At 44.3% G+C, this 24,472-nt stretch overlaps 1 protein-coding gene across 4 annotated transcripts in view; it reads right to left on the bottom strand.

Moving 5' to 3' along the window:
- Ncoa7 (nuclear receptor coactivator 7) overlaps window positions 1-24,472 on the bottom strand; it is a 127,631-nt gene that overhangs the window by 44,385 nt on the left and 58,774 nt on the right. For 3 of the 4 annotated variants that reach the window (XM_005389157.2, XM_013516644.1, XM_005389158.2), the window contains exons 3-7: window positions 23,332-23,549; window positions 10,581-10,657; window positions 7,285-7,392; window positions 3,137-3,250; window positions 1,203-1,328 (exon numbers count right to left, since the gene is read on the bottom strand). In XM_005389157.2, the coding sequence (XP_005389214.1) occupies window positions 1,203-1,328; window positions 3,137-3,250; window positions 7,285-7,392; window positions 10,581-10,657; window positions 23,332-23,549 (643 nt within the window). Of the gene's footprint in view, window positions 1-1,202; window positions 1,329-3,136; window positions 3,251-7,284; window positions 7,393-10,580; window positions 10,658-13,096; window positions 13,234-23,331; window positions 23,550-24,472 lie in introns of those variants that run through there. The other variant, XM_005389159.2, reaches the window with a different exon arrangement.

Raw genomic sequence — 24,472 nt, 5'->3', positions numbered from 1 at the left:
AGTGTCACTGCAGTGGGTCTGAGGCTCACACATGTCCCTCTGGGTCCCCCGAGTTCTCTCTGAAGAAGAGAGGGGCCGTCACTCTCTTGAGGATGAACATATGAAGATGAAAGCAAAAAATAAAAAAAAAAAAAAGCTATCACTGTTGGACACAGTGCTGAGCGGGAATCAGGATAATGGAGCCAAGGGATCGCCTAGTCTGCGTTCTGCACAATGTCTGCAGATCCCACACCGAGCACAAGCGTGAACAGGAGCGCAACGCTTCGCAGCCACAGGGAATGCAGCTGCACTGTGGAAATCAAAAACGATAAACAGAAGCCCGGTGGCTCTTCAGAGTCTGACGCTTGAAGCTTGGGCAGGTGACATCTGGCCTTCACTGGACAGTGGTATATTATTTACCAGGGACAGAAGGCTTCACATGACTCCCTGTAACAAATGACTTATTTTGATAGTGAATCTAATAATCATCTTTGTGAACATTTCTGCATTTCAGGCATTATGTATTTTTGTTTGTGAAGTTATATATGCACATCAGTAACATATTTTTCCCCTGTGTGGAACCTGAGACGAATGCTGTGATGAACACAGAATATCAGTATAGCAGCCTCTTCTTCAGAGGTTCACTACAAGTTTGACTTTTTCCTGTGTGAAGTATCAACTAAAAAGCTAGAAACAACCAACATTTTTAATATTAGCATGAGTGGTAGCAGGATGAGGAACTACCATGTTTCAGATTAGGTGATAATTTCTTTACATGAATTAGCTCTTTTAACCACTACACCTGTTAGTTGTATTTTATTATTGTTCTTGTTTTATAAATGAGGAAAATGACCTTGAGGGATTTAAATACCTCGCCTGTGGGCTCAGAGAGGAGGGCAGCAGACTTAGTGAGTCTGACTCTAGTGTTTTCTGGTAACCACTTCCTACACCTAAGAATTTAAGTGTAAGAAGTTCCTAAGAATTTCCAGGTCAAGAACTGGGCTAGTGGTAATTCCAAGGTCACAAGGACTCACTTCCTTTTCATAATAATCCCCTGGGGCAGTACAGTGCTAGTCATTGAATACTGGAGAACAAATAGAGGTTTGTCACATCTTGAGGGGAAGCCATAGGTAAACATTTTACCACAGCCTTCCTTCCAGTGACTTACAGCCTTTAGTTTCCATAAATGATAAGAAAAGCAAACACACAGCACCACCATATACCTTTCCATCGGTGAAGTAGCGACAATTCATTTTTAGAAATTTCACCACGCCTGGCTCATCTTCTTCTGAAGTAGATGATAAGACTCTTTCTATGGGTCTTAAGGCCTTTCTTGCTAAGTCAGCATCCTTAGGAAAGCAAAAATTTCCAAAATCAAATAAAAGCATTTTTTCAAAACCATTTATATGTATAAAACAAGCTATATAAATTCCCCTGGAAGTATACTGTTTCTATGTAACTTAAACATAGAAATTGGCAAACATGCTTTGTCCTTCAAAAAATTGTGAATGTAACAATAGCTACCCAAATCAAGCTAAAATTTTTTTTAAATGCCTATGTATGAACCCATAAAACTAGTTTATTAGCTCTGGTGCATGGGGAGCCATGGGCGGGGAGCCCTGGTCTTCTGACTGGCAGCTTCGCTCCCTGCCTCGTAGGCCCCTGGAGGGAGGGCCTTCAGCACACGGGGAGCCACGGGCGGGGAGCGCCTGTCTTCCAGCTGGCTCACTTCCTGCCTCATAGGCCCCCAGAGGGAGGGCCCCCTGGCACACAGGGAGCCATGCGGCAGAGAGCACTGTGGCGCGCCAGCCTTCAGGCAGGCCACCACTGCTCAAATGAGAACTATCATGACACAAAGAAACAATGACACAATTGGCCCACCATGCACCGGCTGCAGATGCCCACCTAAGGACGTGTGTGAATCATTCAGACATGGAAAAACCCCTGGAAATACATGCTATACAACGGGCCACTCTTGCTCCTGCCACTGAGAACCAGAAAGGTCCAGAGCCAGGGGAGGAGCAGCTGCTGAACAAGGACTCGGAGAACATGAGAATGCAGACTAAGCCCGAGGGGTCAGAGGTCCTGTGGACTGGGGTCATGAGAGCCGCTCAGAAGCTGAAAACCAGGAGGACCTTGCACAATACATGCAGAGACTCCCTGGAAGCCATTCTTCCCCTGACAGTACAGGCTGTGGTGGAGCTCCGGAGAAGTCTGCAGCAGGATTCCTGCTGACTGTGCTGACAGTTGGGGAGAGGACACTAACTGGTTGTGGGGTCCCAATGCGATGGGAGGCTGGAGAGAAAACGCTACAAAAAATGGCTTTGGCCCCAGACAGCTCACTTGATTTTTGACAACCCTTAGGCTGTAACTACTTGTTAGATCCTTCTTGCATATCTCTGTCTTCCTGAGAAACCACTTCTAAGATACCAACATGTATTACAGCAGTCACTGGTATTTTCCTACTAATCTATCCATAACTCTGTAATGTTTGTATTGTTCCTATCCTATTTCATAAATGGATGCATGTTTATTATTATGTGTTTCCTACAACAACCATTGAGAATAGTTAATGATTATTCAATAGGTCACTCATGTATAGTTCTATTTATTTTCTTTCAAAGATACCTAAATAGAGTAGAGCAACTATTGATAATCTCCTACCTCTTTTGTCTGTAACTCACTATTATTTGTCTATTTGTTTTCCTGAGAAACTACCTTGTAGATAACAATATGTAAAACAATAACCATTGATAATTTCCTACCACTTTGTCTGTAATTTGGTAAGCCCCCCCCCATATTGTTATCCTTCTCTTACTCTTTAAAATAAAAAAAAAACTAGTTTATTAAATGTGTTAGAGGATAACATAATAATTCATATTAGATTTCTGACACAAATTCTTTAGAAAAGGAAGGAGTTCAAATTATCTATCTTACTGGCAGTTCAACTTCACAGTTTGACCCAAGGCACAGATTTTTATCTTTGAGACACTTTTTCTTGGAGAGGATGCACTCTCTGGACTAATGAAACTCTCCTAACTCCAGCCCTCTGTGGGGAATTTCAGATGTAAGCTTGTAAAAGGTTGGATTCTACAACTCCTGCAAAGGCCTTGTGACAAGAACGGACCTGGGGCAGCAGAGTGCAGCACATACGTACAGGCAGCTTGTCGTACTCGGCATCCGATGACGAAGGAGAGACAGTGGCACCAGGGCTGGGGGATGAGAGCCTCAGGGTGCTGGCGGGAGAGCTGGCGTCCGGCACGAAGAGGACCTGAGAGTGGAGGAAGCGCTGAGTGGGTACAACAACCAGGCAGGCGGGTGCTGGCACCTAGAGAACCCTTCCTGCACAGTGTGACCCTTGGTGCAGAACTAAGATCTGGCTGCATGGAGTTCATAAGCAGCTAAGGTTTTGTTGATGAATCCGTAAATGACACCGAGCCCCACGCACCTGTGCAGTGCGGTAGAGGCCATGGGACATGCCTACCGACGCTGCAGGAGGCCAAAAAGGGGAGAGGCAAGTGCACGAGTGTGCTGGGCTGGACCTGCAAAGCAAGTGGGTCCAAGAGGTGTCGTGACCAAGTAGGGGCAGGAGGGGAGGAGGGAAGAGCCTTCCAGCGAAGGAACTCAGACAGGCGAACACCCCTTGCCTAAAGTGCTGCCTTACCTCGGAGACGGAAGTGTTTCAGATTCAGATTTTTGGGGGGAGAGTTTGAAATATTTGTATAGACTTTATCTGGTGAACATCCCTGGTTTTATTAAAAATCCCAGTTCCAAAATGCTTCCAATGCACCCAAACAGATTTCGGAGCATTCTGGATTTTGCATTAGGGCTGCTCATCCTGTGGTGTATGAGAACAGAGGAGAGAAAAGTCTGGCTTGCTTCTAAATATAATACTGCATCAGGCAGACAGGGAACAAATCCTGGCTTGGTAACTCCAAGCAGGCCCGAGTGCTGAAACAGTTTATACAATAAACACTACCAGGCAATGTCAATGTAATAATCTTAATACTTCTCCTCCATCAGTATCTGGATTATAAGATAAAAATACCCCAACAAGTTGAACAAAATGTCCTCCTTCTGCAAAATACAGTTTTAAAATGTTATTATGATCATGTCCTCCAACAACCTTTTAACGAGACATGCTATTTTGGCATACATCAAATATAATCTTAAAATGATAACTTTTAATGCTGTAAAAGAGAAGTCAGAGCCATCTCAGAATCAATACTGTTGTATCTCCTCTGTACAGAACATGTGTTTTAACTTTTGCTACTTAAACCTCACATCAATCCAGAAAAGACTTGAGGCAAATACAAAAAGCACATTCAGATCAAGGTGGGGAAATAAAAGGCGAGAGGATGTGAGATGAGGGTTACTACTAAAAATATGTGTTCTGCTAGCACCGAACACTCGCTGAGAAGTGGGGCATAAATAGCTCTCAGTTCCCATAGAGCCAATGCAGAGGCGGCACAAGCAGTCAGCAGAACTCATTTCCATCAGAGGAAAACAAGCGAGTTTCACAGGACAGAACTCTCACAGAGTCATACAAAAAGACGTTTCCTAGGCTGAACTTTCTTTATTCCCAGTGAAACATTAACAGTCATATGGTAACCAGATTTGGAGGGCTGTTCTTTCTCCTGGTACTGGGGATTAAACCCAGGGCTGTATGCATGCTAGGAGGTCTTTATAACATCTTCAATGAAACCAATAGCAGATGCAGATGTTTAGAGTTCTATGAAAGCCATTCACAAAGGAATGATTGTTGTCATTTCCCCCCAATAATTCTTATTGTTTGTTTGGTTTTGTTTGCACCTGAACTCTTTAAATCACCAAGTCACAGAGCCTGAGGTTCTATTACTGCACACGTTTGAGGTCTTGAATCAAGGGGACAAAGTCTTGCCTCAGCAGCTAACTGTAGTGCAGTCAGAGGTGACAGATGACAGGCGGAAGGTCACCGGAACACGTGCTGCCCCAGACGTGGGCCTGGGTCACAGCAGGGCTGAGCTTTTCCTGCTGCCTCTAGACAATAGTTCTGTGTGTGCTGCAACACGGGCTAACGGGACCCTGAGTTCCTGAAGTTCTTTACCATAAAGCAAAGCTGCTATTTATACACAGGAAATAATGTAAGTACGTGGGGCCAGGTACATCAGGAATATGAACACATCCTCAAGGACGTACCCACACGCTAACTTTTGAGGACACTGAAGATAACCTACTTGTCAGTGAACATTTTCTTGTACATGTCCTCAAATCTGAGATGTTCCAGAACAAACTCAGAACCTTCTGAAAAAGATTTTATGCTTAGTAATTTTTCAAAGTTTGTCTGAATTTTTTTAATTTTGACAAGATCAGGCACATTCTAGGTGGTATGGCCATAGATTTTTTTTTTAAATTTTGAAACAGCAAAATTCTAAGATTTCAGCTGAATCAGCGCCCACGTAACTGCCTCTGAAAATCACCCCCAGTGTGGTCATCAACCCTTCTCGGCCAGTTCTTCCTACTGCAAGGTGATCAGTCTCCAGGAGAGTAAGTGTAAAATTTTCTGGTCCAAAACAGATCAAACCAGTTTTGACTTCCCAGATCTACTGAGATAGGAGGTGTATCTACCTTCTCCAGGCACCAAGAGAGTATTTAAAAATCCTTGAAAGCAAAAGATGATCTCAGTTTTAAAGCTTCTCAATCTACTTCACTCTTCTTGATTTCTTATCCTTGCCAGGAAAAAAAAAAGTTGAAGTGGTGTGGGGCACCTAACAACACATAACTGTTTAGTTCTGTAAGGGCTGCACACCACAACGAAGGCTGGGTGGGATATGTGAAATGATACGGCCCAACCCCTAGTTTCGGAGATTAGGGAAACTGAAATTCCAAAAAGGAAGTGACCTGCTCAGGTTAGACTGCTAATACAAGGCCACGTGGAAACGAAGTTTGGGGCTCCCATTTCTGGTATTTTCACCAATATTGCAGGTATATTAAAAGAGCCTTTAATTCCTATTGGCTACTGAACCTTAATGTAATACCAATAAACCATTTTGTTTATGGACGTAGTATCCCCTAAGGTATTTTTTTTTTTTTTTTTTTTTTTTGGTTTTTCTCCGGTACCGGGAACCGAACTCACGACCTTGCGCTTGCCAGGCAGGTGCTTTTGCCGCTGAGCTAAATCCCCAGCCCCCCCCCCCAAGGTATTTTACTGTGTTCCAATGACTATAATCTTAGATTTGCAAGACTGAACACAAGCCTAATGTTCTCTGCTATGTCACCTATACATTATGAGGCAATACCGCCCCAAATAAGATTAACATCTGTTTTCTTAGAGACGAAAATATATTCATTTTTGAAGAGTTTTAATGAAGATTCTGCCCCTACTCCCATTACCTGGTGCTGACAGTACACTACTTTCCCTTTTTCACAAACATTAACTGGCCAAAAAAATCTAACTGGCCAACTTGTGGGCTTGCTGGGTTCTATGCTGAGAGAAAATGCAAAGAACAGTACCAATATTACCTGAATGAAGTTCCACATAAAAGTAACACTTTCTACCCTGAAAGAATCAGATGTCCCTGCAAGGTCCAGATGAAGCCAGGGGCTTCAGTGAGACAGCGACGGAAGCCGGCGCGCTCAGGGGACCAGGCACTTCTACGAGACTGTGTACGTGGGCTCTGCGAAGCACCTTCCATGACTGGGCCGTTCACATTTATTAGCTAAGTGGAGTTTCAGAGTGAAAATACCAGACTATCTTACCACGTAGAAGGAACTGAAAACAATTTAATGGATTAACCTAATGTGGCAAAATTTGGTATTTGTCAATTTCATTCAGTTCAACAAATTAAGTACTAAAGACCTGGAAAAAATTGGAGTAACTTTTTCTGATAGTCCTGCTAAATGTCTTTGTCCGTGATCCCTGTTCTCGATACGGTAGCAGGTTGAGACATATGTTACCAAAAATTTGCCTAATTTTTAAAAAAACAGTATTTATAATGTACCTCAAAGACGTAGACCAAATTGAAAATTTAAATTCTTAATTAAACATCTAAGGATACCTGCATTACATCTGATAGGAAAAAGTGACATTAATTTACAACTTTGATGCCCTAGGGAACATTTCTATCTAAGTTAATGGTGTTACTCTCTGATCAGTTCTTGGACGTTAGGATGCACTCCGAATCACTGGCTCTACGGGAGATGAAAGACTGAAGCAACGAACATTACCACTGATGATAAGCCCGTGACATGAACAGTAAAGCTCTGAGTATGGCAGTAAGATACAAGGCCAATTTCTAAGGTGATACACAGCAGGAAGGCGATTACCTGGCCTGGAACAAGAGTGTGTGTGAACAGCTTATTCAGCTCCACTAATTTATTGGGAGTGATGTTAAACTTCAGCGCTATGGAGTTTAGGGTGTCCCGGCTTCCAGCCTAGAATAATCAAAAAACAAGATTCAACACGTACAACAAAACAGAAAAGAAAAACTCCTTCTGACGGACGGCATTCATCTAGTCAAGATAAGAGTGGAAGAAAAAGTAACTGTTCCATCCAGATGTACTATGGAAGACAGTGCTTACATTCTTAATTCATAAAGCCATGCAAAAGTCATAAACATAATTCATTTCTAGGCCCCTTCATTTTCAAATGTCACTGTGCATTAATAGATTTCTAATTTTACTTTGGCACAATTTAGGCCTACAGAGTAGAGGTGCCTGAGGTCTAACAGAAAACTGTAAGGAAAAAAAACGTCACACAAACACAGGCCCCAGAGGAAAAGAGGGGCCACATTCCGTCATGTGGATTTCTGGCCCTTGTCTCTCTCTTCGAGCGCACTACCCACTCAGGACAGTGGCCCATTAGGGGCTATGTTCGCGGGTTGCTCTTGAGAAACTTCCTAAGGAATACTGTGGAAGGCAGGCACTCTGGAAGAAATTCAGATGAGCCACCAAGACAACTGCACTCTGACATTAGTGAGTTTCCATGGTCGACCAAATCCGTGTTGTTCTACATCTGTAAAATTTGTGGCGCATGTTCCAGATGCACACTTCCCTTTCCTCCTCTGTAGGGGAGGGAAAGGACAGTGGGCAGTGAGAAAATGGGAAGCTTCACAGTAAAAAACATCTCCCAGGACAGGCTTGTGGGAGTTCACTGTGATAAACGTCACCGAGTTCCCGTCTGCAGCCCTGGGCTGAGCAGGCGGGCTGCCCCCCATGCACGGAACTGACTCCAGAAGGAGAACGAGGTGGAAACCTAGAGAGGCTGAGGGAGGAAGTGGAATGGGAAAAAGGCCGAGAGGCAGAAGCAGAGTGAGACACCCACCGCCGCTGGAAGGAAAACTCACCAACCAGTGAACTGTCTCAGATCAATCAGAAGTTCTATAGCTACAGATTACACCAAGTAGTGTCAAACCTTTTCAACAACAAATTAAAGTATTATCTCTCCTTCCAGCCATCCATCCATCCGTCTCCACTGCAAACCCACCTCAATGCTGGGCAAAATCATCTCTACTAAAAATGAATATGAAAGGAAAAGGGTAGTTTTCCTTGTTGGACATTTATATGTAATACAGTACAAGATAGAGTCAGTACAAGAGAGAAACTGATAATCCAGACTCCAGAGGCAGACCGCTGCCCTGAGTCCCTGACCAGCCATTGCTGGCTGTACCACTTTGGGCATTGGCTTCACTGCTTTGGGTCTATTTCTTCACCCCTCAAATAGAGATCTATCACCACAGTATCTGCTTGATACCTCTTCTTTCATTTCATGATATGTGATCAATAAATCTGCTTCATATTTTTAGGAGTAAAGCTTATTAAAAAAAACCCTGTGTATAAAGCATTCAGTGAATGAGAAAAACGTTAACTGGAATTATCACATAAAGATGAAGTATACATATGGAATGAGGCCACAAAGACCCTGAAAGGGAGGAATCAAACTAAGTCAGAATGCTTGAACATCCACACCTAAGGTCCAATGCTAGCATGATGTTACAAGAGTCATCTTTTATTCTAATGACAAGTACAAAAACAGCTTGCCAAATACAATCACTTTTCACACTGTATGTATAAACCAGCTATGCATATCTACATTATTACTCTGACACATGTTTATATTTGTTGATGTGTGGTCTGGTTTTTACTCTCACTTTGTTGTTTGTTATCTGGTGTGAAGCAACTTATGGAGGGGCTTGTGAATCACACTGCTGGGAGCACACAAGTCGTAAGGATTATGGCTTTCAAATATTTTCGTAAGTAATAAATAACAAATAATTTCATCCAATGCGTCCCCATGCATACTTTGAGATATGGTACCATAAAGATGAACAACATACTTAGGTAACATGAGACAGAATCACACAGATCCATTCTGGAACGACTGGGTCTGTTATCTCCAGGAAGACGCCTATGGAGCTCACAGAACCCTGAGCATACGTGCCCGTGCCAGGCTTTTCAGTGTACTCTCCGAAGCCTTGCACATTAACATCCCAGAGGAGACATCGGAGGGGATAATGTCTTGCTGCTTGCCCTGTACAGGGCCTGGCAGGGCACGGAAATGGTGAGTGCAAAGTAAGTACACATCAGGAAAACCCAAGCGGGCAATGGTATTCACACTGAGCTTCTTAGAAGTCAAAGAGAACACTCAACTGCTATCATAGAGTGAATTAAAACAGACCATTGAGTGTAAATATGATCTCACTCCTGTCCCTGTGCTCCTGGTGCAGGGGGAGATGAGTACATGACACACAGTGTGGAGCTCTAGTGACAGACACACACACAGCATCGCTCACCTACTGGTTCAATAACAGGAGACCCACACTCTGCCAGGAGCCAAGAATACAGTACAACAAGGATCTAGTCTCTCCCCGTGGATTTAAGAATTAAGGAATGAAATAAGACATTCAAATAACAACACACTAACAATGAAAAATGCCTTTTATGTAAAGGACCATGAGTGTAAGAGAGGATAAATGAAGGGATGCAGCTCACTTGCTGGACCATCACAGGAAGTTGGGAAGAACATGGAAGGATATCAGTGGTCTGCCTTGCATCAATATATGAATGACAGAGCTCCTGCTTCCTGAGAAAGGACCCAGCATAGACAACCAAGTGGTTATGTTGAGCAGGTAATTGAGGCTATGGCTTTGGACTTCAGAAAGGATGTCCAGGGTAGAGACCTAGGACAGGAGCTCTGTCATAACTACCGTAACCCAAGTCACCAATTTGCCTGTAGACTGAAGCAGAGGAACACAGCTACTAGTACACCCCGGACTGAAAGGCTCCTCTGCTAAGAAAGGGCGTCTTCTGCAACCCAGCTGTGGGTGGGAGGCACCAGAGTGGCGAGGGAAGGACACCTGCCAAGCCAGCCACGTCATCCTGAGCAGTGCTGGTGATCAGCGGGGCGACAGGTATAGCCAGAGACCTCACGTCCATCCCGAAGTCACTGCTTACCACAAGTACATCCAGGGAGAGCAGAGGGAGAAAAAGGAAATGACCCCGAACATATCTTTAGAAGTTTCATTATTTAATAACAGACACACTGCGAGTAAATAAAACGTGTCGGGAGAAATGCGTAACCTAGCAGTGCTAACAAACGTTCACACCACCCTGCTTATACTCACCGTGTACTCCGTGGTTCCGTGGGGCTTCTGAACCATCTTCTTCTCCTTTTTATCATGTGCTTTGTTTTGATTGTCATCTGAAGAATAAATTGCACATAAAGGAATAATTTTATTTTCAGAAAATTAACAGATTAAATGTACATTGTAAGAAAATCCATTACCAAGCTGACTGGAAGCTGGTACTAATAGAAAAGTGGACAAAAGGCCCACATAGACCATGCTTATAAAAGCACTCCAGATACCAACGAACATCCACGTCAATGTTTAACATTAACTCTAAATGAATAATACAAATAAAAACAATGAGGAATATGCTTAAAGTTTAAAAGCAGTAGTTTAAATGGTAATGTGCAATGATGATACATCTAGCGAAAAACAAATCTAACCACGGTAGAAATGATGCATAATGTACATCACTTCCAGAAAGTGATTTAGCCATGTGCAGCCATAGCCATAGAAATGTTCCTTCTCTGAGTCAGTATTTCCTCTCTTAGGAATTTATCTTAAGGTCAAATTTAAAAGAAGAAAAATGACATTATCTTATGAATTTGGTTACTGACATATTACTCATAATAATAAAAACTGGCAGACTTCTTCATCCAGTAACATAGTAAGAGGGGCCATGGATTTTGCTCTTTTTAGTAGGCAAAAAATGTACAGTCACTGGTAGTGGCATCCAGTTCAACCTAATGGTTACATATATCTCAATATATTAATCCAGACATCAAAAGCCACAGAGACATATCACCATGGATAAAACACTTAAATGCCTCAAAGAATACAAAACGTTGGATTAGCCAAGAAAAGATAATCTTGCATGTGAGCAGAAGAATGCAAACTAACACCAAGGAGCATTTCATGCTGATTAGCCTGGGAATATCAGAAAGCTGGATGTTCTAATGCTCATAGAAATGTGAACTACTGCTAGCCATGAAGCTGGTGCAGTCCCTCCAGCAAATTACACTTCTACCACTTGCACATCTGTGACCAGTTTAACTCCCAGTGTCCTCTGTGGAGTGGGGGTTGGAAGGCAAGTAGAATATGGCAGACAAGCTCTGGGACTCGGGCAGTAATTAGAGATAACAAGCCAGATGCACACCCAGCAATAAGCCCACATCGAGAGAAACAACAGGACATCCCAAGGGTTCACTTATGTGCCTCAGGAACAGGTACAAAACAACCACAAACATCTTTCAAGGACACATAAAAATAAAAGAGCCTGTCAAATGGACAACAACGATCCAGAGTGGGGAGAGAAATGGGTGTGGGATGAGGAGAAGGGAGAATTGATGAATAAATAAATAATGAGGAGTCTAGCTAGATCTGACCAGTGAGAATCTGCCATGAGATGGTAAGTGGAATTAACTCAGCCTTCTCTATGTGAGGTCCTGCAAAGACACACGCACACACACACACACACACACACACACACACACACACACACGAGGAGGTGGGGGGAGGATCAACAATTATCATTTCATCTATATAACAAATACAGGGGTTCTGGATGAGAACTGGAAGGTAACAGGAAAACAGTTACTTCATACAGGATTTATTTCACTTTTAAATATTTCTTTTCTATTACTTAAAATTAAAAACCAAAAGGAAAAAAATACACTGTCACAGAGTCCTGTTCTCGTCATTTCTATGTTCAAATTTAAACTAGTCATAAAGCTGAGACCCTGCAAGCTCTTTAGACGACAAAAATGTCCTTCCTACCTTCAAGTGGCCAGGTCCACATTTTTCAGAAGATGGGACGAGTGACCACCATTTCTAGATCGCTGTTAAGAAAACTGTACACAGCCAACTGAGTATTAAAAAAAAACCCAATCACAACATTTTACGTCTTATAACAACTGCAAAAACTGAATTTCCTCATGCCTGGCAGGGGAGCAATTAAAGATTAACAACGTTCTCCCTGTTTTTTTTCTCTTCTGAAGAATTAGAAAAATGGCAACTGTTGGCTTTTGCTTTGCTTCCATGGAAGACGGACCACCCAAGACGGGCTTTCCCAGCCCGTTCTTCTCCAGGTTCCTTAGGGCATTAGGTTAAATGCTGCTCACTCCTTCCAAACTCTCTTCTTTCTTTGGGGCACATTCTGCCCTCACTGGCATCATAAACAGCTGTCAGCTTACCCTCCTACTTTTAGAGCAAGCATTTTATAAGCTTCAGGAGGTGCTTCCTATTTCCAGATCCCACACTGCGCTTTCCGTCTGGGGTGGCTTCCGGTCCACACCTTCCCACAATCTGGTCTCAAGGGAGAGCCCCATCACAAACGCCAACTTGTGCAATGACTTATTGTCTGGCTGTCAAAGAACAGTAACAGCAGACTGACTCTTTCAGCATGAACTCAGTATGTGCACCTGAATTCACACAAAAATTTAATTACCTTCCATGGAATAAGTACACGGGCTAGAAGAACGTCAAGCATGTCACATTACTAAAAGAAATTTTAAGAAAGGCTTCCCTCCAGAGTCTGAAGTTTTGAGATCTTTGTGGTGAAGACCACAACATACCCATCTTTGAGCTGCAACACGATACCCAGTATGTTCAGTCAAATGAACTTCCCGATACACACCAGTGAGCCTGACGTGTTCTGCAGTGGGTGACACCTCTCACCAAAATGACACAGCACTGAGCAGCTCAAGTGCACCTGTCGAAGCCACAAACAGAACACTACGTTTTGCAGTTGGTTTGAAAGAGAAGGCAGAGCAACTGGCAAATTCTAAGCATCAAACTTAATCGCCGACATCGTCTAACACACAGTAAGGTTTCATACTGCGGCCTGTATGTTTCTGCCGCAAGGTGTGAAGACAGCTGACATGAGCCTGTGAGGGAATCCTGCATCTCCCATGGCAGCACCCCGTCCCCAGAGTGCCTGGAGAGAGCTAGGAAGAGCTGGCAGCTACTGCAGAAAAGGATCGTTCTTCTGGGATGTGGCTCTGACTCCAGCATCCGAGGCCACGATCCGTGATGATCCCAAGGATGCAGCGGGCCCGGTGACGCTGACACGTCCAGCCTCGGGCTCGTTCCCAGCCCCACATGGTTCAAATCCTCACGTAACTCCAGCTCATACGCGCCGGTACCTAGTGCAGGGCGGAAGCTGGCCAAGGGCTCTGTAGAAAGGAGTTTGAGCAAAGTGCCTGAGTCTCTTACCTGCCCAACCTATGAGTGAATTCCTCAAAGCCAGCTTTTCCTAATCCAGTTTTGTAACAAAACTGAGAAAACCCCTAGACTAATGGGACACTGGCTGGTGAGCCTTTCTGGTCTTGTGGGAACTGAATGGGAGGAGGCAGGGGCATCTGTGCGCCACTAGGACCTTGGCGCCCCCAGCCCAGCCGCATCCCTGATTGCCCCACAACGGAGCTGGAAGCGTCTGGAAGGCAAGGCTTTGTGAGAAGACGGCTCTCGCCCAGGGTCCACGCTAACACATGATATTCCGCAGTATGCAAAGCAGCCTTGTGTAGTGGTGAGCTCAGCAGACACAGTGCAGAAGGGTCTCCTCTGGGGCTTGGGAAGCAACATTAGCTGAAGCCAGACCAGCGGCAGGCAAGGGACTCTGAGGACACAGGAGCATGACAATGCATGAGTTTCCTGTGGGTGCTGCCACCAGCCACCACAACTGTAGTGCCTCAAAATGGAAAACAAACACATGCCCATTGACTGAAAAGGTCCTTGCCCCCTCTGGCAATGCCAGCGGCCCTGGCCAAGCCCTTCCACTGCTGTTCCTCTGGTTCTCTCTTGCCTGTTTTTGCACCTTTCCGGACCCCTGCACTGACCCTTGGGCTGCCCTGACGGTTCACATAGACCTTCAGTGCCAGCTGGTCAGTCACCTTCGTGCATCTAAAGCCTCAACTCCCTTGTCACAGACCAGAGACCCGACAAAGCCATCACAGTGGACATTATTCTGGTTGTAGCTGAAAACACAGACAAAAGGGACGGCTGTGGATTCCTTGGGTCTTGATTCTGTAACTTCTACACAGATTTGAGGAGGACAGAAAAGCCAGTATGTAGCCTGTTTCCCCCGCTCCCCAGGTATTATCAACTGTGTGAACAAGCACAAACGGAACTTTTGAAAATTACCAGGATTTCCACTGTATCAGGACTCATGCTGCACTGGCCTTATCACTGACTCTGTGTACAAGTCCCTCGCACCCCTGAACAATCATTTCTCTCCCTTCCCTCCATCGGTCCATCTGCACGGGGTTCACAACGCTGAGGGCGCAGGGCCTGCAGCACCTTGTCAGCAGAGAGAAGATGGTCTCCCCAGCATCCAGAGAAGGAGGAAGCAGAGAGGCAAGCACTGCATCTCTAGGACTTTCAAAGAAAGGAAAATGCATTTCCAAGGCCAAACTTGTCCCTGTACTGGAAAGTGGTTAAGTCTCAACCTTCTCATTATCCTAAACACAGCAGGGGAGAAGGAAACTCCACGCATCACCATCACCGCTGTTTCTTCTCTGCCAAGAAGCAACGACGTTCTTGGGGATGGAGCAGACGCAGACATTTCATTCAGCGTGTGCCTCATTTTTCCCCCAAAGCTCAGTAAGGGAAGGAGAAGGATGCCGAGCGTCCCTCCAGCTTCCGCACCGAAGAGGGCTGGGCACGACCTGCTCCACACGGACCAGCACTGTACTTTGGCAAATAACTCAGCTGCTGGGGTTTTTGCCTGTGTAAAAAGAAGCTAGTACTTCCTGCAGTAAATCACAGTGAGTCATAAATGAGAATGAAATAAAGTACCTCATCCACAGGGGGCACGCGTCCAAAACAAGTTCTTTGCTCTTCCTCATGCCTGGTGTTGTTCACCTACCAAAAGCTCTTTTCAAAATATCCTTTCCCTTATCAATGGATCAAGGACTTAATTGGGTAAATTTAGACTTCAAAAGAAAATACAGGAACTATAAAAAGCCACTTCTACACGAATCAAAGCTATACAGAGCCAGGGCCTTAGTCTATCTGGGCTATTAAAAAATGCCATAAACCGGTGGCTGTGTGCAGCAGAAATTTATTTCCCATAGCTCTGGAGCACAGAAGTCCAAGGTCAAGGCACAAGGAAGTGCAGGGCCAGTGAGAGCCCCGTCCTCCTTCACAGATGGGTGAGCTCCGGGTATCCACACTGGCGGAGAGGTCTCCTTGCAAACAGTGCTAATTCCAACTATGAGGACCCCACCTGCGGCACCTACAGACCTCTCTCTCAGAAGGCCCTGCCTCCTAAGGCCATTCCTTGGGACATGAGGACCTCAACAGAGGAATACTGGTGGACACAAATTCAGACCACAGAATTCATTTCAAAAGGCCAACAAACAAAAAGAAAACAGTGTAAGTCACCCACTTTACCTCTGTGATAGCTTATGTCTAGATGTCCCCCCAAAGCCTCATGCACTCAAAGGAGGGGTTTTTCAGGGGTGGCTGCATCTAGAGTGTGTGATGCTGGGATTTAGGGTGTATGATTGTGTGGCATCTGCCCTACACCAGGCAGCCTCGACAGAATTTAAAAGGGGCAGAAAGCAGCTACTGTCACTTGTCGCTGATTGTGTGTTGCTGCTGCCACTTGTTTTCCTCCCTGCAACGCCTCTCAGCCAGGCCACCCCGCCGTGGAGCCGGCCAACTACGGACTGAACCCTCTGCACACTGAGCCACGTAAGCCTTTCCTGTGGTAACCCTGGGTGTGGAGTATATTGTCTCAGCAACAAGACAGTAATGAAGACAGCCTCCATCCAAAGAGAACTACACACCAGCTGCTGTTACCCACTTTTTATAAGTACAGTAAAAAGGTGAATTGTTTCTTTAATAAAAATGGAACCATAATCTCTAATTATTGCCCACCAACTTTCCTACTGTAATATTTTGTTAAAATTGTCATTATTTTCTACATCATTTTAAAATGGCACAGAGTAATACATTTTATGTCTTTTATATTATTTTTATTTTTCTGCTAAACAGTGCAATGGCTGTCACTGGAGTGAAATATTCTGCCATGCAGATGATTGCTTCATAGGGTGAGCTTCTACAGACAGAACTGCTGGGTTGAAAGGGGCACAAAATTAAGGCCCTTGATGAAATGATAAAACTGCCCTTCTGAAAGATTTAATCACATTACTTTCCCACCATCAGTGCATTTTCTGTAGCTCGAATATTTATGTCTGCCAGAAGTCCCGCGATGAACTCCTCACCTCCAAGGTCACAGTAACAGGAGAAGGAACTGTGAGTCGGTGACCAGGCCTCGCAGACAGAGCCCACATGAATGACAGCAGTGCCCTTAACCAGAAGCGCCCCAGGGACCACCCCACCCCACGCGAGGTGAGGGGAGATGGTGTCCTAGGAGTCGCGGGCTCTCGCCAGGCCAACTCTGCCAGCTTCTTCACCTTGGGCTTTCCATCTCCCAGAACGGAGGGATTTCTGTTGTGTGTACACTGTCTATGCTATTTTATTGCAGTGACCCAGGAAGACTAAGACAAAATCTCTTCCTCAGTTCACTTCTAAATTGATTTTTTTCAAAGCGTAAAAAAAAATCATGAACCATATGCTGTTGCTAGGGGCTGGGGATTTAGCTCAGCGGCACAGCGCCTGCCTGGCAAGCACAAGGTTGTGAGTTCGATTCCCGGTACCAGGAAAAGAAAACAAAAACAAAAACAAAAAAACCCCATAAGCTGTTGCTGAACACATGGGGCGTTTCTCTTACCGTGAGCTTTTCTGTAATACAAGTGTGCTCTAACGCGCCTGGGCATTCGGGAACGAGAGTGCACGGTGCGGAGCACTGTAGCTGTAATGGGACTCAGCTCTGAACGCAAGGTCACTGTAGTGGGACAGGATTTTGAGACACAGCTGCCTGGTTTACGACTACTTTTTTTCTTCTAACAGTGACAAGAATGGGTTACACCTTGTGTTCATGGAAGACACGGACAGAGACCGGGACCCAGAAGGAGCCTTTGCTGAGCCAACGCCGGCGCAGTCACAGCCAGGTCTGCTTGGATCTGTGACGCTCAGCTCCTAGGCCCTGGAGTTCCCGAAGAAACGCAACTCTACCAGGAACGGGGAGATGGGTCTTTTGCAAATGGGAAGACGACCAAGAGACACGGGGAGGGGGAGGGAGGGAAAGGCCAGCAAAAGGAATGAGGTGTGCGACGTACAGGTGCCCAGGCCCCACAGTGAGTGCGGTCATGTTTAACTGCAAACAAGTACTAACAAACATTTATATAAAAAAAGAAATTTAACTTCATTTGAAGTTCTTTTTTCTGTCAAACACAATGTTGATACCCTGAGTTTTTAAAGTAGTGTAACTTTTACGAACAGCATAAATGAAAACATCAACAGCAACAATGCCGAACATGAGACAGGAGAGAAAAGAAGCCGCGGTCGGGCGGGTGGCCCAGAAGCTCCCAAGTCTTGTGGGTAGAAACTCTCTCCACTCGGCTGGCCTGTGTGTCTCTCCGCTAACTGTGTAGAACCTGGAACCAAGAAGTCAGGTTCTTCAGATTATAAAGTATTTACAATGCCATGGGACGGGAGAGTGTGCGACATGCGACAATGGGATGGGAAAGGATTTCCTCCTCTTCAAGATCCTCGCTCCCTACTTTTATTTCTCAATAAACCTAATCCGAGAATTATAAAAACAAGCTAATTATTACATAGGTAGGAGGTGTCAGATGGTGAGTTTTAAGAATGATGATGCTTTTTACATTCACCCATACCCGTGTCTGCAATGGTTACATATTCCCAAATGCAGATTTAATTAGCTGCAATGCTCACCAACTCTTTAAAACGTCACTTTTTCATCCCAAGGCCCAGATTTTGATGTGTTTCAAATAAGAACATCTCTCCCTCTCCGTAAATTTGTTCTGGGACGTCTATGACCCCCAAACCATATTTCCTGAGATACTGTATGCCTGAGAACTTCTGGTTGTCTTTGATCTTGAAAATAACTTTGACCTCACAAGTCTGAAGATTTTAATTGCTCTAGCAGTCACTGCTCAGGAGTCTGCGCCTAACTTTCTTCTTTGCTCTTTGGAAGGTAACTTGTAAAAACGATTTTAAAAACAATTTCTCCATGATGCATGTGGATCTCCCTACAATTTACCTAAGTGCTGGGTTTCCCCTGGATTCTGCCCTAATATACTGTAAGATGGTTTGATTTCCACACTCAGGAGTGTGAGTTTCCGCTCCTGAAATCCCTCCTCCCATCTCACAGGAGCCTGAAGACGGCTTCTGCCCCCGGTGTTCCAGTTTCTTCATGAGGAACCTCTGCTCTCAGCCCCTTCGTTCATGCCCCCGTACGCACCTCTTCTCAGCTGTCACTGCTGACCCCCGGCTGCGATGCCGTTTGGGGGGGGCATGGGAAGATTTGTCCTGTTTATCACCATTTATCACCGAGGTCATCACGCAGTGATGTCACTAAAATGTGTTTCCAACAAGTGCAGGTCCAAATATTTCTATCCTAATAATTTCAATTTATTTTATACCCAGATCCCTAAAGCCCATTCTGCCTGGTTAGAAAAGTATTAGTTTTTTTTTGTTTCGGTGCGCGAGATTAAACCCAGGGCCTCCTACATGCCAAGGGCACAGGTACCACTCAGCTCCACCCCGCGGCCCCTCAATTAGGTTCCTGACACCCTCTTTCCACAGGAAAGTCCGTCCTAACCCTGCATCCCTGGATTCTTAAGAGACTAAAGTACCAGAGTGATCACTACTTTTGAATGGAAGAGCAACACCATTAGTCACTACGGCTTGACCTATTTATGTTTGGAACTCCGTTTATCAAAGCAATGTAACATTGGCTTTCTCAACTTGCTATGTGAAAGAGAAGGCAGGTGGCATTATGAAACCTTCACACGTGTGGCTTTAAAACCCCCCTAGGAAAGTAACCGTGTGGGGAAATGTCTTGTGGTTGCCACTGTGGAAATAACTTAGTGGTTGGTTACTGTCATGTTTTCATGAAACTCAAAAATGCATGGCACGGGAAAAACAGAAAATTTAATTTGGCGGGGCTAGGTTTCACTTCGTAATTCAGGAAGAAAAACTGTGACTTAAAATGATTAATATGGGTGTTACAAACATTGATGAAAAACAAAATTCATTCTTCATATACTAAAAGTCCTCCTTGAACAAATGACTATGGTAATCATAAAGTAGCTACGCTCTTATCTGTTTTCTTGTGTTCGTTAATAATGACCTTCTATGTACAAGTGTCTTATAATTCTTGTTTTGCTTTCAGGGTTCTTGGTATTAACCTTTTTATATTAAAACACTGCATAATCATAGAAACATATTCCAATTTGGCCTACTTCTCTTTTTTTCTGGGTACTGGGAATTGAACTCAGGACTTCATGCTTGCCAGGTAGGCGCTGCGCTGCTGAGGTATATCCCTGGTCCTACTTCTCTTATTTACAAAATTTCTCCATCTTTTTCCAATGTTAACACCACCATACCTACGTTTCCAATGAAGAAGGTCCCTACACGGAAATGTAATCCACAAGTAATAACATTCCCATTTATACCTACATTCTTAGACGTACAGATGTGTACCCCTCTAAGGAGTACTGCATTTGTTTAGTAACACAACATTTATATGACTGTGGTACAATTCATGCCAATTTAATATATTTTGATCCTGTAACAGAACAATTATCTTTTGATCCATTTTCAAACACCCCAATGTATGTGACAAATTTAACTCGACAGTTAATTCTGAAAAACATATTCCGATACAGTCTTAGCAAATAACTCCTTAAGAGCTAACATTAACAATAAAGGAAAAAGAAATCGTATATTTTAGCAAACATAAATGAAGTCTGGAAGAGTTGAGTCCATTTCTTCTAGAAGGTTTTTCTCTTTTGATACTTATTATGTGCTAGACACTGTGAAGTGCTGGATGCAGATTTATCAGATGCCATCTGTCGTGTTGTGATTACTCTACTTCCTTTTTCCTACTCTCCTCTCAAAACCAAAACAAAACATTTATAGAACTAGCACCATGTCATGCTAATGTGGTAATTTCAGTGACTCAATCTTTCCCTGGCTTCTTTATCAGCACCTGAACTGATAAACTTTTCAAGTGTCAGGAGATAGCAATAAATTGTTGCTCAATGCTTAAGGGAGGCACAGATAAAAGGAACTCAAGAAGTAACACAGTTTTGTCAAAATATGCTTCTTTAGATCAGGCAACTTGCAGGACAGACGTGGTGTGGAAATCTACAGAAACAACCACTTCCCTTGCATTTTGCAGACAAACTTTACATTTGCCTAAGTTCTCTCTGCAAAATACTGCCTCTGACTCTATTCCGCTCTCTGTATTTTCTGATTATTAATATTTATGATATGTAATAAGCAAAAAATGAAAATACACTCCCTTCTGATTTCTGTACCCAGGGAAAACAACCATCAATGTATGGTTCTGTATCTTTCAATGCGGTTTCTGTACACAGTATCATTTATTGCCCATTAACTTTCTGTTTTAATTTTCTGTGTGTTCCCTGGGTCACTTCTTTTACACATGAGGATCCTCCTCCCACCTGCAGGTAGCAAATCCCAGGCCTCTTACCCAAAATCTAGGTTATCTCTAGACAAATCCACTTGGTACCTCAAAAACACCTCCAAACACAGATTCATCATTTTCCTTCCTCCCGCTTCCGTTTCCTAACTTGTCATTTCTTGACTCTGTTCTTTCTATCTTATACCCTGCACGGACTGACAAAATACTGTTTCCATGAGCGAAGCTCCATGTGCCCTTGGCCTGAGCCACCCCCTCCCCCGTTATCTCAGAGATAAGGAGCCCCCAGGGCTCCCCATGGGGTGAAGTCCTCAGTCTCAGAGGCAGCCAGTCCAGAGCTCAGGACAGCAACAGAACTGGACGCCGTGACCCGCGACTCATGCTCCACCTAGTGGTCTGGACGGCACCCTGGGATGGACAGGGCCAGGTAGGACCCTGGGAGGCTGAGCTACAGCCCCATGTGGAAAGGACGAGGAGCGCTCGAATTCAGTGGTACCTAAACATTTGATCCAAGCATTGGATTCTCTGAGAGAAATGCCCAAGCCTCCAAAACAACTGTTCCCATTATTATTCTTTAGAGAAGCCAACAGATTGCTGTGGTATCTCCTTTCTTATGCTTATCAAAAATCACATATTTTTTTCCCCCACAATCATTTTGATCCAAGAACTACACTGTCACTGATATCCTTCCAGAATTTTCATGAAGGACAAATAAATAAATATAGTGCTAATTCATCTATGTATTAATTCTTCGACTCAGTGTACATTATAGGGTACTGTCATGGTGCAGATGCTCAAATCACCCCAGTCTGTAATAGGGAATCGGATAAATGATGAAAATAACGCAAACAGCACACTACCCTGGACAGGACAGGGACGAGGTCAGAGGCAGGGACTGAGAGGGCTCTGGGAAGACCTGGTGAGGGCTGATTTTGAGAGGTCAGGAAAAGTTTGTCAGGCGAAGACCACAGCTACAGCTTGAGGCTCAGCAATCCACACGCAACTTAGCACAGGGCACTTAAAAGCTGTCCTGAGGCTGCAAGCCGCCGCATGCAAGATGAGATATAAAAACGGTCTCTTTCCCTGATCTTTTCCCTCTTTTTTTTTTTGGAAATAACATCTTCAATTTTAAGAGGAAGTTCACTACCACACAGAAGTCTCCTTCGATAGTGACAGCTACGGACTTTTATTTCATTCTGACAGCGTGAGGCTGGAGGGACCCACTTAGGGATGTCACACTGCTAATCATCTTTGCCCACCGCTGCGCTGCGAACTACATGCTTCGCTTGAGTGTTTTTCAGATCTCTCTGTTGGAGCCAGCACAGCCAGGAGCATCTGCGACCACCTCAGGGCTGTGTGTTATCTCTGATGAGCACGGTTAGGAAGCACCTTAAACAGAGACCAGATCTGCCTGCCAGCAACTCGGGCGTGAACTGGGACTGGCTTGGGGCCTCCTCACTTATCTACAGTAGCACACTCCCTGCGCTGCGTTTGCGTTCTGTTCTAGGGACTTCGTGAGGTTTCCCCTCCCTGGCCACCCAGAGCTGTCACAGCCTGCATGTCGTGAGCTCTGTCTCTGCCCCGTCTCTTTGATCCTCTTTAGCACAGGCCCCAAGACTGCCTGAGCCAGAGCATAAGTCTGCGATGGATGATTCACTAGAGCCCCAAGTGACCCTCTACACAGTCCATTTCTGATGCCAGGGCTGTTCTGTTTTTTTGAGACAAGGTCTCACTTTATAGAGTCCAGGCTGGCCTCCAACTCACAGCGATCCCTCTCCCAAGTACTGGGATGACAGGCATGCACCACCACACCCAGCACCATGGCTGTTCTGAGAAATGCTAGAACCCTGTGGACTTACACTAAACTTCCTTGTAACTAAAATGCCCAAAAATGTTTTCATCTTTTTAACTGATGGATGTGAAGCTGTCACCATCATTTTCTACTGTCTATGGCTGATGCCAAAAACGATGGTCATTTCTACAGTACTTTTATGGATATGCCCATCCACATAAAAAATCTGTATTTCTCTCACGGGGAAAGCAACCACTCCTTAGGTGAGTGTTTATTAGCATAAAATACACGCAAGACACCATGCCAGATGCCAGGAGCGCAAAGCTGCATGGGACGAGGTATTCTTTCACTGTTACCATTTACATAAAATTAAATATGTAAAGCAAGAGCCTGGGGCATTCAGTAGCTGCTGAATAAACCGGTATTGTTACCCTCATGTATAGGTCAGCCTTTGAAACATTATTATAGATACTCACCAACACTATAATATCTCTTCAGCTCTGTACGCCTGATTTCCTTTAGCTGGTTGTTTTTCCTCTTTTTCTTCTCATCAGTAACATATTCCTCTTCCACAGCAACGCTGCACTTGTCTTGTTCCAAAATGACAGAATTAACATCCTCCTTCCCAGGATGAGTCCTTGTAGCTACACTCGATGCTGTCTCTGCATTTTGTTTGGCTTTTTTCTTTTTCAACCTAGGGACAGGGGAGACATGACTTACTATAAGAAATCCTATTAACTGTATGCTGTCAGGCTTTGAAAATTATTTGATTGATATAGGAAATTATAATATTCCTAATTACACTTTCTTGTTATTCTTTCATGTAACCACTTTGAAAATTCTTACACAGTGACCCGTAGCCCTTCCTTAATTCTACATTCACAATATTACATCTCAAAAAAATACTGGAAATGGAGGCATGCACCCAAGTGAGATCTTCTAGAAGCTATTAAACACGGAGTGTTTTAAAGACATCAAGATAGATAACCACCCTAACATAATGCCATGCTTGAGACGCTCCATTAACGAAAAACATGGCACTTCTGGTTTCCTACCCTGCCTTTGCACTGACGGGCAAGCTGTGGGAAAAACAAATTCCTTGTCATCGCTCCAAAGCGCAGCATCAAGGTTTGCCAAGCCGCGCACCAGTTCTGGCGTGAGTAATTCTTTTCCTTCACATACAACACAAAAGCACTCAAGGAAGAGCACAAGTTCCTGAGCTCTAAAATAACATGACAACACATAATTATCATTCCAGTTACTAATATAATAGCTAACTGATACCTTAGTAAACATCTTTGACGCTTCGAATTCCTTACTCCTGAGTCCCAGATGGACGAGATAAAGTTTATCAAATCCACTGAGACCCACTCATTCAAAATATTTCACAATGGATGCCTCACTCTGGAATTCACTGACGTGCTACTCTACTTAGCAGTCCTTCTTGAGAACGTCTGTGCAATACCGAAGGGTAGGCAAACTCTGCGAGCAAAGGTCTTGCCTTACCAGACCTATGCCTCTGCGCAGATGCCAAGCGTTGTTTTGACCAGGACCTCTCCCGGGGTCCGGATGAGAAGTACCCAGTCACTGTGCACCTCCTCTTATAGCATTTCTACT

This window comes from Chinchilla lanigera, unplaced genomic scaffold (genome assembly GCF_000276665.1).
Source record: "Chinchilla lanigera isolate Chin_1 unplaced genomic scaffold, ChiLan1.0 scaffold00035, whole genome shotgun sequence".
Taxonomy (NCBI): Eukaryota; Metazoa; Chordata; class Mammalia; order Rodentia; family Chinchillidae; genus Chinchilla; species Chinchilla lanigera.
The sequence above is the reverse complement of the archived record's forward strand: the minus strand, read 5'-3'. Positions and strand labels throughout refer to the sequence as shown.